Genomic DNA, 14070 nt, shown 5'->3' with positions numbered 1-14070 from the left:
GTTCCCGCCAAAAGTTCTCTCGGCATATTTTTTTTTTATGGGATTTTATGACCTGGTAACTAAGACCTTTAGGTCAAGTGTTGTTTTAATTTTAATGAAAACTTTTTATTTATGTAAAATGATATTATTAATGAAATGAAGTTGATTAATATGAAACATGGCTTGAAATGAAATGAAATGACATGATAACGAAATGAAGTGAGATATGATAATATGGGATGAAATATAATCTCAGTAAAATGATGATCATTACTGATATTTTTTCAGTGGACTTTTTGGAGGATTCCGAGAAGCTACGTTCAGCGGCTTTGTTTCATTTTCTCACATTTGTGCACTTTCGCAGATATCAAATAGTTGATTAACCACCGTTATTACACATTGAAACCCGAAGAAACACTAAATAGACAAAACAAAACTAATCACACATCTTCACTCCTCGCGTTCCCGCCAAAAAGTAACCAAATTGTTTTAGAACAGTATCACATCACAGACTACACACTAGGAAGATACTGGGTAGTAAGTACTAGTGGCAGGAAACTATTTTTTATTGAAGTGAAACACTAATGCGATTTCCAACAAGGTTGTTTTTTTTTCCCTACTTAATCTGATAGCCTTGAGAGGCTATAGCGTCGCCTTAACTTATAGGTAGCTCACGGGGCACAAACCTGATGACGTTGCTAACGCGAACCCTAGCAAGAGCCGTGCCTCGCCGAATCTACCACCGGATCGGAAACGCGACCCACTGAGAAGATCCGGCGAGAAACTCAGCAGGCTGTGTCTGAGGGTTAATTTACTCGTCGAGCCCTTCGTCGCAAGCGACGGGTTCGACGAGAGCGGTAACCGGGCAACAAGGTTGCGTTGAACGTTTAACGCCACCATGAAATAGAATGGCAGTCGAACGTATGTGCGTAGTATACCTGTTACAGGCCAGCGTGAGCGTTAGCAACGAGTAGCGACTAATATTTTAATGAAGTATTTAAATTAAATTTAATAAAAATATAGTAATTTTTCTATCTATGATTTAAAATACATGTAACATAAATGTTGAAGATGTCGCCTCTCTTATACACAGCATTCCCTATTACAAGAGCAAACGGATTTAAGGATGAAAAATAAAAAAAACCACAATATTGAAGAAGAAGTTTCATTCATTCACGTGGACCAAGTTGCAAGTGCACCGTTTTTTTAAAAGTATTTTTGTTCCTTTTTAGAATACGTACTGTGTATATAGGGCGTTATAGCACGAATCGAGTAACTATTGACAAAATACAATATACATAGTTCACGGTATAAAGTAAGACTCTCTTAATTCGAGTGCTAATTACTCGAATCACATGCTTATCTACCGTGAGCAGTGTAAATAATTGTTCGTATCTTGCTCATACGTAGTGTTTTTATTAGGCCATAATAAAATAAATTATTTTAGATAATATTTTTATTCGACAATTTAAGTTTCACAGCATATTATTATGTTACCTCTTCAATTTCAGTACTGCACTAGCAAAAGCATACTGTTTTATAATGCCCACTGGCAACTAGCTGGCGGGTTGCAAAAATATATAATGCAATGAGTACATAGAAGCAGGTTCATGCTTATGTACATTAACTATATGATTTACTTTTGCTACAACATAAATCTGGTAATTGCTAAAAGCGAACAAGATAAGCAGAGAGTCAGATGGGCCGTTTGCTGGTCTACTAACAAAAACTATGAAAAATAAGGTAAAATCCATGATCTCTTTGAAATTCAGTCTCCATAAGATTGTATACCGGTTTATTAAAAAAGCTTCAATTTTCACGAACAATGGAGTTTAGTCGTCGCAAATATTCTCATGTCGAAAAACTACGTGCTTTTAAAACCACTAAAATTCACAAAACCACTCAAAATTACCAATTTATAAAAAGAAACATTAATGCTATATTGGCTTCACGGCCAAAATTCAATTAGAATTTTAACTTGCTCAGAAGTGAATAAGCATTCGAACAAAATCCACTTATTTTTGAATCGCACTACCTTAAATGCTATTGGAGATGCTCGCTTTGGTAAAGTTACTCAATTAATGAGATCAGAGTGTTGACAAAGTCACGTTAAGCTTCATAGTTTGGACACATAACGCGATCTAGTATGCATAAGTTAGAGAAAAAGTTGATCGTGGGACAGATGAGGGGGCCGAACTCTAATACGATGGTGTATTATACAGACAACATAAGAAACTTTACAACGATCTATTCAACTGGCACGAGACAAAAGTAAATGAATACAAATCATATTTGGTCCCGATCCTCACTAGTAAAGGGATGATAGACAAGAAGAATAAAAATAACTTTGCCTATTTCTGCCATGAAGCAGTGATGCGTTTCGGTTTGAAGGGTGGGGCAGCCGTTGTGACTATACTGAGACCTTAGAACTTATATCTCAAGGTGGGTAGCGCATTTACGTTGTAGATGTCTATGTGCTCCAGTAATCACTTAACACTAGATGGGCTGTGATCTCATCCTTCCATCTAAGCAATAAAAAAAATTTAGTAAGTACATCACAGTAATCTTTGCCGGTTTATTTTGTACTGAAGACACGAAAATGGTAGGTAGGAAAATGGTGGTTCTATAAGTGAGCGGTGGTGGGTGGGTCTATTTAATATAAAGAATCAGGTTATGTAATAACTAATATGCATAGTTAACATACTTAATATTTAAGACTGGTGGTTAACTTATTATGGTGGTGGACTTATTAGTGGAGGTAGGACCTCTGGTGAATCCGCACGGGTAGGTACCGCCACCCTGCCTATTTCAGTCGTAAAGCAGTTATGCGTTTCAGTTCGAAGGGCGAGGCAGACGTTGTAACTATACTGAGACCATAGAACTCATACCTCAAGGTGGGTGGGGGCATTTACGTTGTATTTCTATGGACTCCGGCACTTTGAGAAGGCGGCACGACATGAGAACCCTCTTGTCGTGGCCGCTGGAAACTACATACCCGATCCTGTAGACCGAATGGTAAACAGTCGACGTCGCTCAAAACACGTCATTAGGGATCCTCCCGATCCATTAACGGTGCTTCTAGGTACCACAAGCACGTCACCGTCCTCGTCGAACCCGTCGCTTGCGACGAAGGGCTCCACGAGCGAATTAACCCATAGACACAGCCCACTGAGTTTCTCACCGGATCTTCTCGGTGGGTCGCGTTTCCGATCCGGTGGTAGATTCTGCGAAGCACTGCTCTTGCTAGGGCCAGTGTTTACAACACTCCGGCTTGAGCCCCGTGAGCTCACCGACACGTTAGGGTGAAGCTGAAATAGCCTCTCAAGGCTATCAGCATAGGTAGGAAAATAGAAGAATAAGTTAATATGTGGAACCAGGTACCTTATTTTATAATTATGTGGAATGTTTGGCTGGAAGGCGAGGAGTGAAGTTGTGTAATTAGCTTTATTTTGTCTATTTAGTCTTTCTTCGGGTTTAAATGTTTGATAACCGTAGTTTATTAGCTGTTTAATATCTGTTAAAGTGCACAAATGTGGGGAAATGAAACAAAGCCGCTGGACGTAACTTCTCGAGATCGACCAAAAAGTCAACTGAAAAAATCTCAGTTAATGACCACCATTTTACTGCGAGTATATTTCATCCCATACTATCTCATTTCATTTAATTTCATCCCAGTTGATTAATGTCTCAAATTAATAATCTTCATTTCATTTCATTTCATTTCACTCTATTTATCATTTTTCATAAAAATAAGAAATTTTTTTAGTGCCTATCTGCGAGTCCTGGACTATTAGTAGATGTGTTGCGTGTGCCATCGTGTTGAAGAGGCTCCTCACCAGGAGACTCCTCAATAATCACCACCTGTCACCAACTCCCTGTATATCATGGCGTTTTAGTCATTTGTAGTAACTAACTTATGTCAACGTATCAGTTAGGATATTTGGGTGGTTTTCCAGCCGAGTTCAGTACTTAGTCCTTGTTAACCTTATCTTTTCCTGAACAGTTCTCATGTTCATGGCTTCATGTATCTCAGTGTTTGTCACAAACCATAGTACGTTTGCTATAAGATGCCATTCTGCATTATTTGTATGATATTTAAGCTGGAGTCACATGCACTTCCCCACAGTTGCAGTCCATACGTCCATATAGGCTTCAGGACCATTTTGTAAATTAGATCTTATTATCGGTGGAAAGCTTAGACTTAAGTGCCATCAGCCAGTGTATGGAACCACATGCTTAGCTCATCTCGTTTTGATTGGATGTGTTTTTTCCATGTCAGTCTTTTGTCCAAGTGCATACCGAGGTATCTGACTGTATCACATTGTGGCAGGGTGATATCGCACATTTTTACCGATGCGCAGCTTCCTTTCCGGAGCGTAAATGTTATGTGGACGGATTTTGTACTACTGGCCTTTATTCGCCATTTCTGGAGCCATTCAGTCACCTTGTCAAGGTTGTTCTGCCAGGTAGCAAAGGCAACAGCTGGGTCCATGCTGCTTGCAAGTGGTGCAGTGTCGTCCGCAAATGTAGCTGTAATGCTTTGTGTTTTAGGAAGGTTAGCAGTATATATGGAGTTTATGGAGTACAAGAGGGGTCTCAGAACAGTACCCTGTGGAACTCCCGGCATTATGTCGTGAATATTTGATAGCTTTCCGTCTTCTCTTACCTGGGAAATTCGATCTGCCAGGTATGATTTCATCAGTGGATAAAAACCATGGTGTAGGTATGCCTCTATTTTGTATAGTAGGACTTTATGCCACACCTTTTCGAATGCAGCCTGGATGTTCAGAAACACTGCAGAGCAGTATACTTTATTTTCAAAAGATGATTGATGATGATGAAGATTCACAGACCCTATGCACTTGTTCTATGGTAGAGTGCTGTTGTCTAAAACCGAATTGATGTCTAGGTAAAATTTGATTTTATGTAAATAAGAATATAAAATAAGACATGACTTAAAAGTCTTAGTTACCAGGTCATACAATCCCTTCGAAAAATCATAAATGTGTATTATCTGTACCTTACCATAGATAATACACTTAATACACTGAAGTATAGGTCTATGACTTAATATTTATGACACCTACTTACCCAATGTTTGTAAATTTTTAAAGGAATTAAATGTGATTTGCTGAGTTAATAAATGCAAAACAAAGTTGCTCACACCATATAGTGGTGTCCGTTGGGTTCAAATAGTACCTATATTAAAGATAAAATGACTGCCACCAACAACGATGAGCCAAACGAAACACCTACTGAAGAACCGTTTAAAGATTTAGAAGAAAATGAGAAAGCTGCTCTCGAAGAGTATACAGCTAACTTGGAAGCCAGATTGAAACAAAAATATGAAATACGTAATCAAAATTTGAATTGCACTCGACCACCAGAAAATTATTTTTCCAAGTTAGATTCAGGTTTGAAAAAGAATACCACATTTGTAAAAAAACTAAAATCATTTAGTGCTTCTCAGCTGGATGTACTTTTGAAAGATTTTGCAACATTAAATCTTACAAAATATATATCAGAAGTGGCTGCTGCAATAGCAGAAGCAAAATTGAAAATGTCTGATATTCCTGCTGCAATAACTCTATGTTCAGTTCTTCATCGTACTTACGCTGATTTTTCATCTAACTTTTTTGAAAACTGGCAAAAGATTTTAACATTCAAAGCGACTGATAAAATAACAAATTCATCAAAACTACGGGTGGATATAAGATTTTATGCAGAATTAGTGGCTGTCGGTATTTTTATGAATAAAACTGGATTGCCTTTGCTGGGTAATGTATTAACTGTTCTAATAAACATGGACAAAGAAGAGCATAACAATATACCAATTTTGTTATCATTTTGCAAACACTGTGGTGATGATTATGCTGGACTTATGCCTAAAAAAATACGAGAAGCTTCTGAGGTAAGTTGATAAGAAAGCTATTCTTTTTTTATTAGTAAATACACCTAATTATTGTTTTTTAATGTAGGTGAGTACTAAATAAAAGTAAATAAAAAGCTAATTTATCAAATTAAGAAAGAAAAAAAATTGAATATGTTGATAATTTTTATTTAAATATAATTGGTGTGTTGCTTAAGTAATCCTATATAAACAACGTAATACTTATTTTCATTTGCTGTTCCACACATAACAGTTATAGAAGAAGAACTTATAAAATTGACAATGTGTGGTCAATGTTCAACGATTCTTGATAGCATTCCCATCATTATATTTGTGTGAACGTGAAATTAATGCTGTGGCAACGCTGCTTACTAAAAAGAGAAATCGTTTGTATGTTACTGAAGGTGGGGACTTGCTGTTTTTGAGTAAATTGGAACCTGATAACCTCAAACTTATTAAACAGCATCAGATTCATCCTTCACCTTAGTTCTTATTTTAGAATCGATTTTTATTTTTATTTTTTTGAATAAAAGAAATCTGTCAGAACATCATAAAGTTGTGCTTCAATTATCATTTTTATTGGCAGGTGTATCCCGTTAGAGGTAACTTGAGACCTGAGCGCTGTTGTGTACTACCTACTGAGCTCTTACGGGTTATCAAGTTAACTCTTTCGGTAAAAGTCTCATTTAGAATGAATAACAACTAATATAGCTCGCAATAATTATATGAATTTGCAGTGATAGTGGTTTTAAAGTAGGTGAAAAAATGGGGCGTTAAAAAATTTATTCTCAAAGTGGGCAGTAGATAAAACTAAGTTTGGGAATCCCTGGTTTATATTTATATGTGTAGTATTAAGTAACATTTAGGATTGAATGGCTTAGTTTGTAATAAATAAAGAGCAAAACATTTATATTCCAGAAATATAATATTCCTGTTCCTCGAAATACATTTTTACCGGCAGAGAAACAAACAGCAGTTAGAACTCTCTTGAAAGATTACTTTCTTTCACTAACCAAACATCTGCTGGCGGAAAGAGCCCAACTTCAAGCTCTGCATGCAGCAAATCAGAGGACTCTGCACACCAGAGGAGAACTCTCACAAGAAAGAAAAGAACAATTAGAACAACATCAGGTAGGCTTACATTTAATATAAAATTTTCAGGTTTGTAATTTTAAGCAATAATATCTTCCTATCTTGTAACTTTTGTCTAATTCTGGTATAATTGAATTTTCATATTTCTAGATCATGAATCCAGTGTTGATGACAAAATGAGCAGCTTAAAGACTATTCCATTTTATTAATTTAATCAACATGTTCCTATTATTAATTAACAAAGGTAAAGTTTTTCTTATGGTCCATTGTACACAGTAAGTCCATGAGTAATGGTAACCACTTACCAACATGTGGGCTGTATGCTTGTCTGGCTACAAAGGCGATAAAAAAAACCTATACCTACCTCATTCTGTTTTACTCCAGGTACATCTAAAGCTAAGTTATAAACACAGATTATCCATTCGGTTAATTATAAACCGACCGAATAACTTATTAAAATAATAAATGAATTATTATTATAAATTATATTATTCAATTACTAAAATACTGCTATAGGGTTTTTGGTTTCAAAATAGTTTAAACCAATTTTATACCCAGTGTTTTTTGTGATAACTGAGAAATACAATCTGAGATAAATTTAAAAATAATGTTTGTGAGCTTTTTCATAATCTGTAATTTTGCACATAATTTAACAGACTGAATAGTATTGGCTGGCTTTCTTTGAATAGCATAAATTTCTATAAAGTATATGATATCTTACAATTACCATAATTTGATTAAGCATAAGATGATTAATTACTGGTGGTAGGTCTTGTGAGACCGCACGGGTAGGGACCACCACCCCGCCTATTTCTGCCATAAAAGCAGTAATGCGAATCGGTTTAAAGGGTGGGGCAGCTGTTGTAACTATACTGAAACCATAGACATCATATCTCAAGGTGGGTGGCGCATTTACGTTGTGGATGTCTTTTTTTTTTTTTTTTTTTATTGCGTAGATGTGTGGACGAGCTCACAGCCCACCTGATGTTAAGTGGTTACTGGAGCCCATAGACATCTACAACGTAGACGCGCCACCCACCTTGAGATACAAGTTCTAAAATCTCAGTATAGTTACAACGGCTACCCCACCCTTCAACCGAAACGCATTACTGCTTCACGGCAGAAATAAGCAGGGCGGTGGTACCTATCCGCGCGGACTCACAAGAGGTCCTACCACCAGTAATTACGCAAATTATAATTTTGCGGGTTTGATTTTTATTACACGATGTTATTCCTTCACCGTGGAAGTCAATCGTGAACATTTGTTAAGTACATATTTCATTAGAAAAATTGGTACCCGCCTGCGGGATTCGAACACCGGTGCATCGCTTCAACACGAATGCACCGGACGTCTTATCCTTTAGGCCACGACGACTTCTATGGGCTCCACTAACTACTTAACACCAGGTGGGCTGTGAGCTCGTCTACCCATCTAGCATTAAAAAAATAATTACATTAGATATGTCTATGGGCAACCTAAGGAATTAACAAAAATAAAAAAAGACATAATTTTTATGACATTTTCAGACAACTTATGACAAGCTACTAGTAAATGCACAAAATTTTGCTGAAGTTCTTGGTGAAGATTTGGGTGAAGCTGGTGAACCTCCCACTTTGTCCCTGACTGTTATAGAGACTCAAGGAAGTGTAACCATTGGTGGCAATGAAGACATCACTATGCAAGCCGGTACTGATCCTTGGCAGGACGAAGATTCTAGAACATTCTATACATGCTTGCCTGACTTAAAAGTTTTTATGCCTAACTATCAAATGAAAGAGGTAAAAAATATTCATATAGTCATATTATTATTTTTTCATTAATATCACAGTTGGTTGACTGAGTTCCCAGCCTACCAGCCGCTAAGTGATTATCAGAGGTCATAGGTATCATTAAGTGAATTAACATACACTTTAGGGTCTCAATTCTATAAAAACGGGTGGGGCCACCCTGCAAACTGGAACGCATTACTGCTTCACTGCAGAAATAACTCCGGTGGTGATACTTACGTGTGCAGGCACATAAGAAGCGTCGTGTGTGCTTGTGTTATCAGAAAAAAGGTATTTTTTACTAGCGACCCGCCCTCGCTTCGCTTCGGAAACATTATTTTTTATTATTGATAGGCGAGTCCCGCCATGTTAACCGCGGTTATTGTCGTTCTGCGGGTAACGCCGCGGGGCAAAGCTAGTCTAAAAAAAGTAGCCTAAATTAATCGTTATATCATCAGCTACCTATGAGTGAAAGTCTCGTCAAAATCGGCCTAGCCGTTCCAGAGATTAGCCGGAACAAACAGACAGACAGACAAAAATTGAAAAAAAAGTTATTTTGGTGTATGTACCGTATATATATTCATTCATATGCATGTAGTAAGAAGTGGTTATTTCAATATTACAAACAGACACTCCAATTTTATGTATATGTATAGATTTATTTATTTTACGTATTTGAAATATTTATCATTGCCAATATAATTGACGGTATTGTAAATGGGAACCACATTATAAATTAAAATGTACATTATAAAAGCAGACTGTGAAAAGCAAAACTGAAACGGTAACAGAAGAAATGCTAGATGAAGATTTGAAGGAGGATGAATTAAGTGACAATGAGGACCCATCTGTAGTTCAAGAAGTAGAAACTGAAGAAATACAACCACCAAATGTTTCCAATAAGTATGTTTATTGTTTTTTTTTTCCAATATACAGAAACAAGCTAAATTAAAGAAAGAAGGCTTGTATAAAAACCACTTCGATAAAGCGGCACGACACGAGAACCCTCTCATCGTGGCCGCCGGTAACTACATTCCCGATCCTGCGGACAGAATGGAAAGCAGTCGACGTCGCCCAAAACACGTCATCTCGGATCCTCCCGATCCACTGACGGTGCTTCTAGGTACTTCAAGCACCGGTCACCGTTCTCGTCGAACCCGTCGCTTGCGAGACGAGTAAATTAACTCTCAGACACAGCCCACTGAGTTTCTCGCCGGATCTTCTCAGTGGGTCGCGTTTCCGATCCGGTGGTAGATTCTGCGAAGCACGGCTCTTGCTATGGTTCGTGTTAGCATCGTCGTCAGGTTTGAGCCCCGTGAGATCACCTACAAACGTTAGGGTTACGCTGAAATAGCCTCTCAAGGCTCTCAGCTTAGGTAGGAAAAAAAAAATGTATAAAAAAAAGCTTACATTAGAAATCATTGATTGTAAGAGTCACTCCTCTCTCCTAATATTAGATCCATTTACTTTTAACAAACTAAAAGCATAGTGAAAATAAGAAATGTCTATGTCAAACATGGTAACATATAGGTAATGAAAAGGAAGAATAGAATATTTAAATACTTACATTTCGCACCAATCTTGAAATCAATTCAATTGATATGTTTTTAATTTATTAAATTTTCAATTTTGTCACAGACATGGATTAGATACATTTTTGAATGAACTTCCCAACTGTATCAACCGAGAACTCATAGATAATGCAGCAGTTGATTTTATCCTGAATCTCAATACAAAGAATAATCGGAAGAAACTATCAAGAGTTCTCTTCAGTGTTGCCAGAACAAGGCTAGATCTGTTGCCATTTTACTCAAGATTTGCTGCGATTTTATATCCAGTACTGCCAGAAGTTTGTGTTGACCTGTGTCAAATGTTAAAACAAGACTTTAAGTATCATGTCAGGAAAAAGGATCAAATAAATATTGAATCGAAGGTAAGAAGAATATAATATAATGGTTTTATGTTGGCTCTAGATAAATATACCCCAAAAAAAGAAGACAGTAAAATATTAAATAAATCTATTATTAAAATTACTTGTACAGCTTAATCTTTCCTTATATTGTTATTACTCAATATTATATTTGACGTTTCTAATATTTTACATTTTTTTGTGGTCACGCACGACTAACAGTCATAAAAATAGTTTTAATTATGTCTACAACTTGCTAAAACCGAAGAACTATTATTGTGTTTTTTAAATTTTTATATATGATTTATTTTAGATAAAAGTGGTGCGATTCATTGGGGAACTGGTTAAGTTTAATTTGTATTCGAAAATGGAGGCGCTGTACTGTTTGAAAGTGTTGCTGCATGATTTTAAGCATCACCATATCGAGATGGCTTGCAATCTGCTTGAAACGTGTGGTAGATATTTATACTGTAATCCAGATACACACCAAAGGACTATGATATATTTACAGCAAATGATGCGAAAAAAAGTATGAAAACATAATATGAATATATTTTGTTGAGTTGATATATTATAATTATTTTAGTTCAGTAGATCCTAATTTAATAGTTTCAATAATAAATAAAATAACAGTTTAACAGAATATACATTAATAGAATATATTGGATTATATTATTAGAAAATGCTCAACTTAAGTAATTATTTGTGTTCAGACTGTTTCAGCTCTAGATTCGCGATATGTAACACAGATAGAAAACGCATTCTATTACGTTTGCCCTCCCGAAACTCCTGTTCAGCCTAAAGAAGAAGAACCACCACTTCATCAATTTATCAGAAAAATACTTCATGAAGACTTGCAGAAAAGTAATGAGGAAAAAATTCTTAGGTTAATGCGAAAACTGAATTGGGATGACCCGGAGGTATCCGCCATTGCCATACAACATCTCGCAGGAGGTTGGAGGGTGAGAGCAAGTGCCAGAAGGGCTCTGGCCAGACTGACAGCTGAACTGGCAATCTGGCAAGAAGTAGTAGCTCCAGCAGTCGTTGACACAATATTAGAAGAAATAAGGGTAACAATGGAAGACCCACATCCAAGATATAATCAAAGAAGGATAGCTACTGTTCGGTATCTCGGAGAACTCTATAATTATAAACTATTAGATTCTCGAGATGTTTTCACTGTTTTATATTCATTTATAACATTTGGTGTCACCAATGATCACAGCAGTGTATCTGTGTTGGACCCATCTGATAATGTTTTTAGAATAAGACTAGTCTGCGCTCTGCTTGAGACTTGTGGTGCATACTTCAACAGTGGTTCGAGCAAAAAAAGATTAGACTATTTTTTGACCTTCTTCCAAAATTACTATTGGTTCAAGTTCTCTGATCCGATATGGACAAAAGACTATCAGTTCCCTATTTACGTTAAATATATTTATCAAGAATGCCTGACGACTTTACGCCCTAAGTTGACTTTGTTTACGAGCTGGCAACAGTGTAAGGATGCAATAGATGAGCTACGACAGACTTTATATCCGGAGCTAGGAGAGGAAGAGTACGATAATGAGGATCAAGGTGATGACAGTGTGAACGACGGCTTAGACACAATTATGGAAACGGATGATGAAACGGACAATCCGCAATTGCCTGATGAAAGCTCTGATGAAGAACCGATTACCGAAAATAATGTTAATGACGAAAACGAAATGCAAGATGAAATGGCAATTGAGCCACGAAGACCTGCTACTAAACATGTAAGTGGAAATCTTTGATATAGTTTTAAAATATTTTACAAAATCAATGTACCTACTACATATACTCGTATGCATTTCGGTTTTTAGGTAGAAGACGTTGAGTTCGAATCGGCATTCGAGAAAATGGTAACAGAAAATATTGCAGAAAGACAACGGGAGAATAGACCGCAACAACGCGACATTGCTGTCCCGATGACCTGCAGACAGACTACGAAGAAGACGTATGAACAGCTCTTGGTATGAGTTAATATACAATTTGTGTTACTGACGCTTAAGTAAAACTCTGTGAAACGCGTCTCAATTTACTTTATGTCTAGTGTAGGAAATTCAAGGTAAAGGGGAACTGTCTCCAGAATTACATCTTTTAGCTGCCCTATGTTTATACTGTGTGTTCTACAGATTACATGTCATAACTTTAAAATGTTTTTGATAGCTGATTTTTTGTAAATGGAAATAAAATAAAATATTTTGTTATCGCGCATCTCTCCTAAATTATATTTACAATTAATACTTGTAATAGTATTCATTGAATATTTTATTTTCAGCAAGGAAAAGAGGGTGTGGAATTCGTTCTTATGGTTCGTAAAGGAACGAAACCACAATATAAATCGTTCAGTGCTCCACCGGAATTGGCCAGCAATCTACAACAACAAGCTTTAGCTGATAAACAAGAAATGGAACGAGTTAAACGGTATTGAAATTCAGATATTAAGTTATTAAAAACATAATTTACGCAAGAAATAAAGACGTCGGATAGCCTAAAGATCAGTACGGTCGTGGAGCCGACGTATGCTGCTACGGTGTCCCGTGGGAGTAGGAAGATGGGGTTTCAGTTAGTTCAACTCCGATATGACTCGCCTACTGCCCCCAATGAGTAGGCGGAAGTCTGGTGATTCCTTGTGGTCTTAAAAAAAGAAACAGACTTGATTTTAAACATTTTAATTTTTAATTTTAAACAATAAAACGTAAGAATTCGTTATACGGCCTTAAACAATGTTTGTCTTGAAAGCAATAAGAAATTTCTAAACCTTTCAGAAAGTAGCAATTAAAAATAACGTCAATGTCACAGATGTAGTGTGTATTTTGTATTTAATTTACTGATTAATTGTATTTTTTAGACTTACTCTAAATATATCGGAAAGACAAGAAGAAGAAGAATATAGCGCAGAGAGCGGTGGTGGATCGGGAGGTATCGGTAATCCTAACAGAGGTCAGCATGTTCGTCAGAAATACCAACATCCCAAAGGGGCACCGGACGCCGATCTCATATTCGGTCCTAAGAAATTTAAATAAATAAAAAACTAATGTATGTAATGTATTGTAATAATATATGTAATAAAAAAAGGGTTTTTTTTCTTTTTCAAATGGAACAAATTTTTCACGTAAAACTTGTACATTTTTTAAGTGTAAATTTAAATTAACGCACTGAAAAATAAAAGACTGGCGGAAACGCTAGGAGCGAAGTATTGTGAATAGTTTTTTTGATAATTTAGTGTCTTCAAGTGTGCGTGCGTGCAGGTGTGTAATAACGGTGGATTAGTATGTAATTGTTTAGCACCTATGAAAGTGCAGAATGTGGGAAAATGAAATGAAAGCCTCGTAGCCTTTCGGGTTCTGCCAAAAAGTTCACTAGTTTCAGTAAATAACCACCATATTACTGATACTTTATTTCATCCCAT

The 14070-nt window shown here is 36.4% G+C and overlaps 1 protein-coding gene across 2 annotated transcripts; it reads left to right on the top strand.

The window, feature by feature from the left end:
- Positions 1-4995: 4995 nt before the first annotated feature.
- Upf2 (UPF2 regulator of nonsense mediated mRNA decay) lies at positions 4996-13858 on the top strand. 2 transcript variants are annotated; one of them, XM_028178359.2, is made up of 10 exons: positions 4996-5890; positions 6788-7000; positions 8489-8740; positions 9489-9631; positions 10367-10661; positions 10951-11166; positions 11351-12391; positions 12479-12628; positions 12937-13082; positions 13510-13858. In XM_028178359.2, exons 1-10 carry the CDS (start codon positions 5195-5197, stop codon positions 13682-13684), a joined length of 3327 nt encoding a protein of 1108 aa, XP_028034160.2. In that variant the 5' UTR covers positions 4996-5194; the 3' UTR covers positions 13685-13858. The 2 variants fall into 2 exon arrangements, with proteins under 2 accessions (XP_028034160.2, XP_028034159.2); XM_028178358.2 differs by having other exon boundaries at positions 5006-5890; positions 9486-9631.
- Positions 13859-14070: the final 212 nt, after the last annotated feature.

This window comes from Bombyx mandarina, chromosome 04 (assembly GCF_030267445.1).
Source record: "Bombyx mandarina strain Sakado chromosome 04, ASM3026744v2".
Taxonomy (NCBI): Eukaryota; Metazoa; Arthropoda; class Insecta; order Lepidoptera; family Bombycidae; genus Bombyx; species Bombyx mandarina.
The sequence above is the reverse complement of the archived record's forward strand: the minus strand, read 5'-3'. Positions and strand labels throughout refer to the sequence as shown.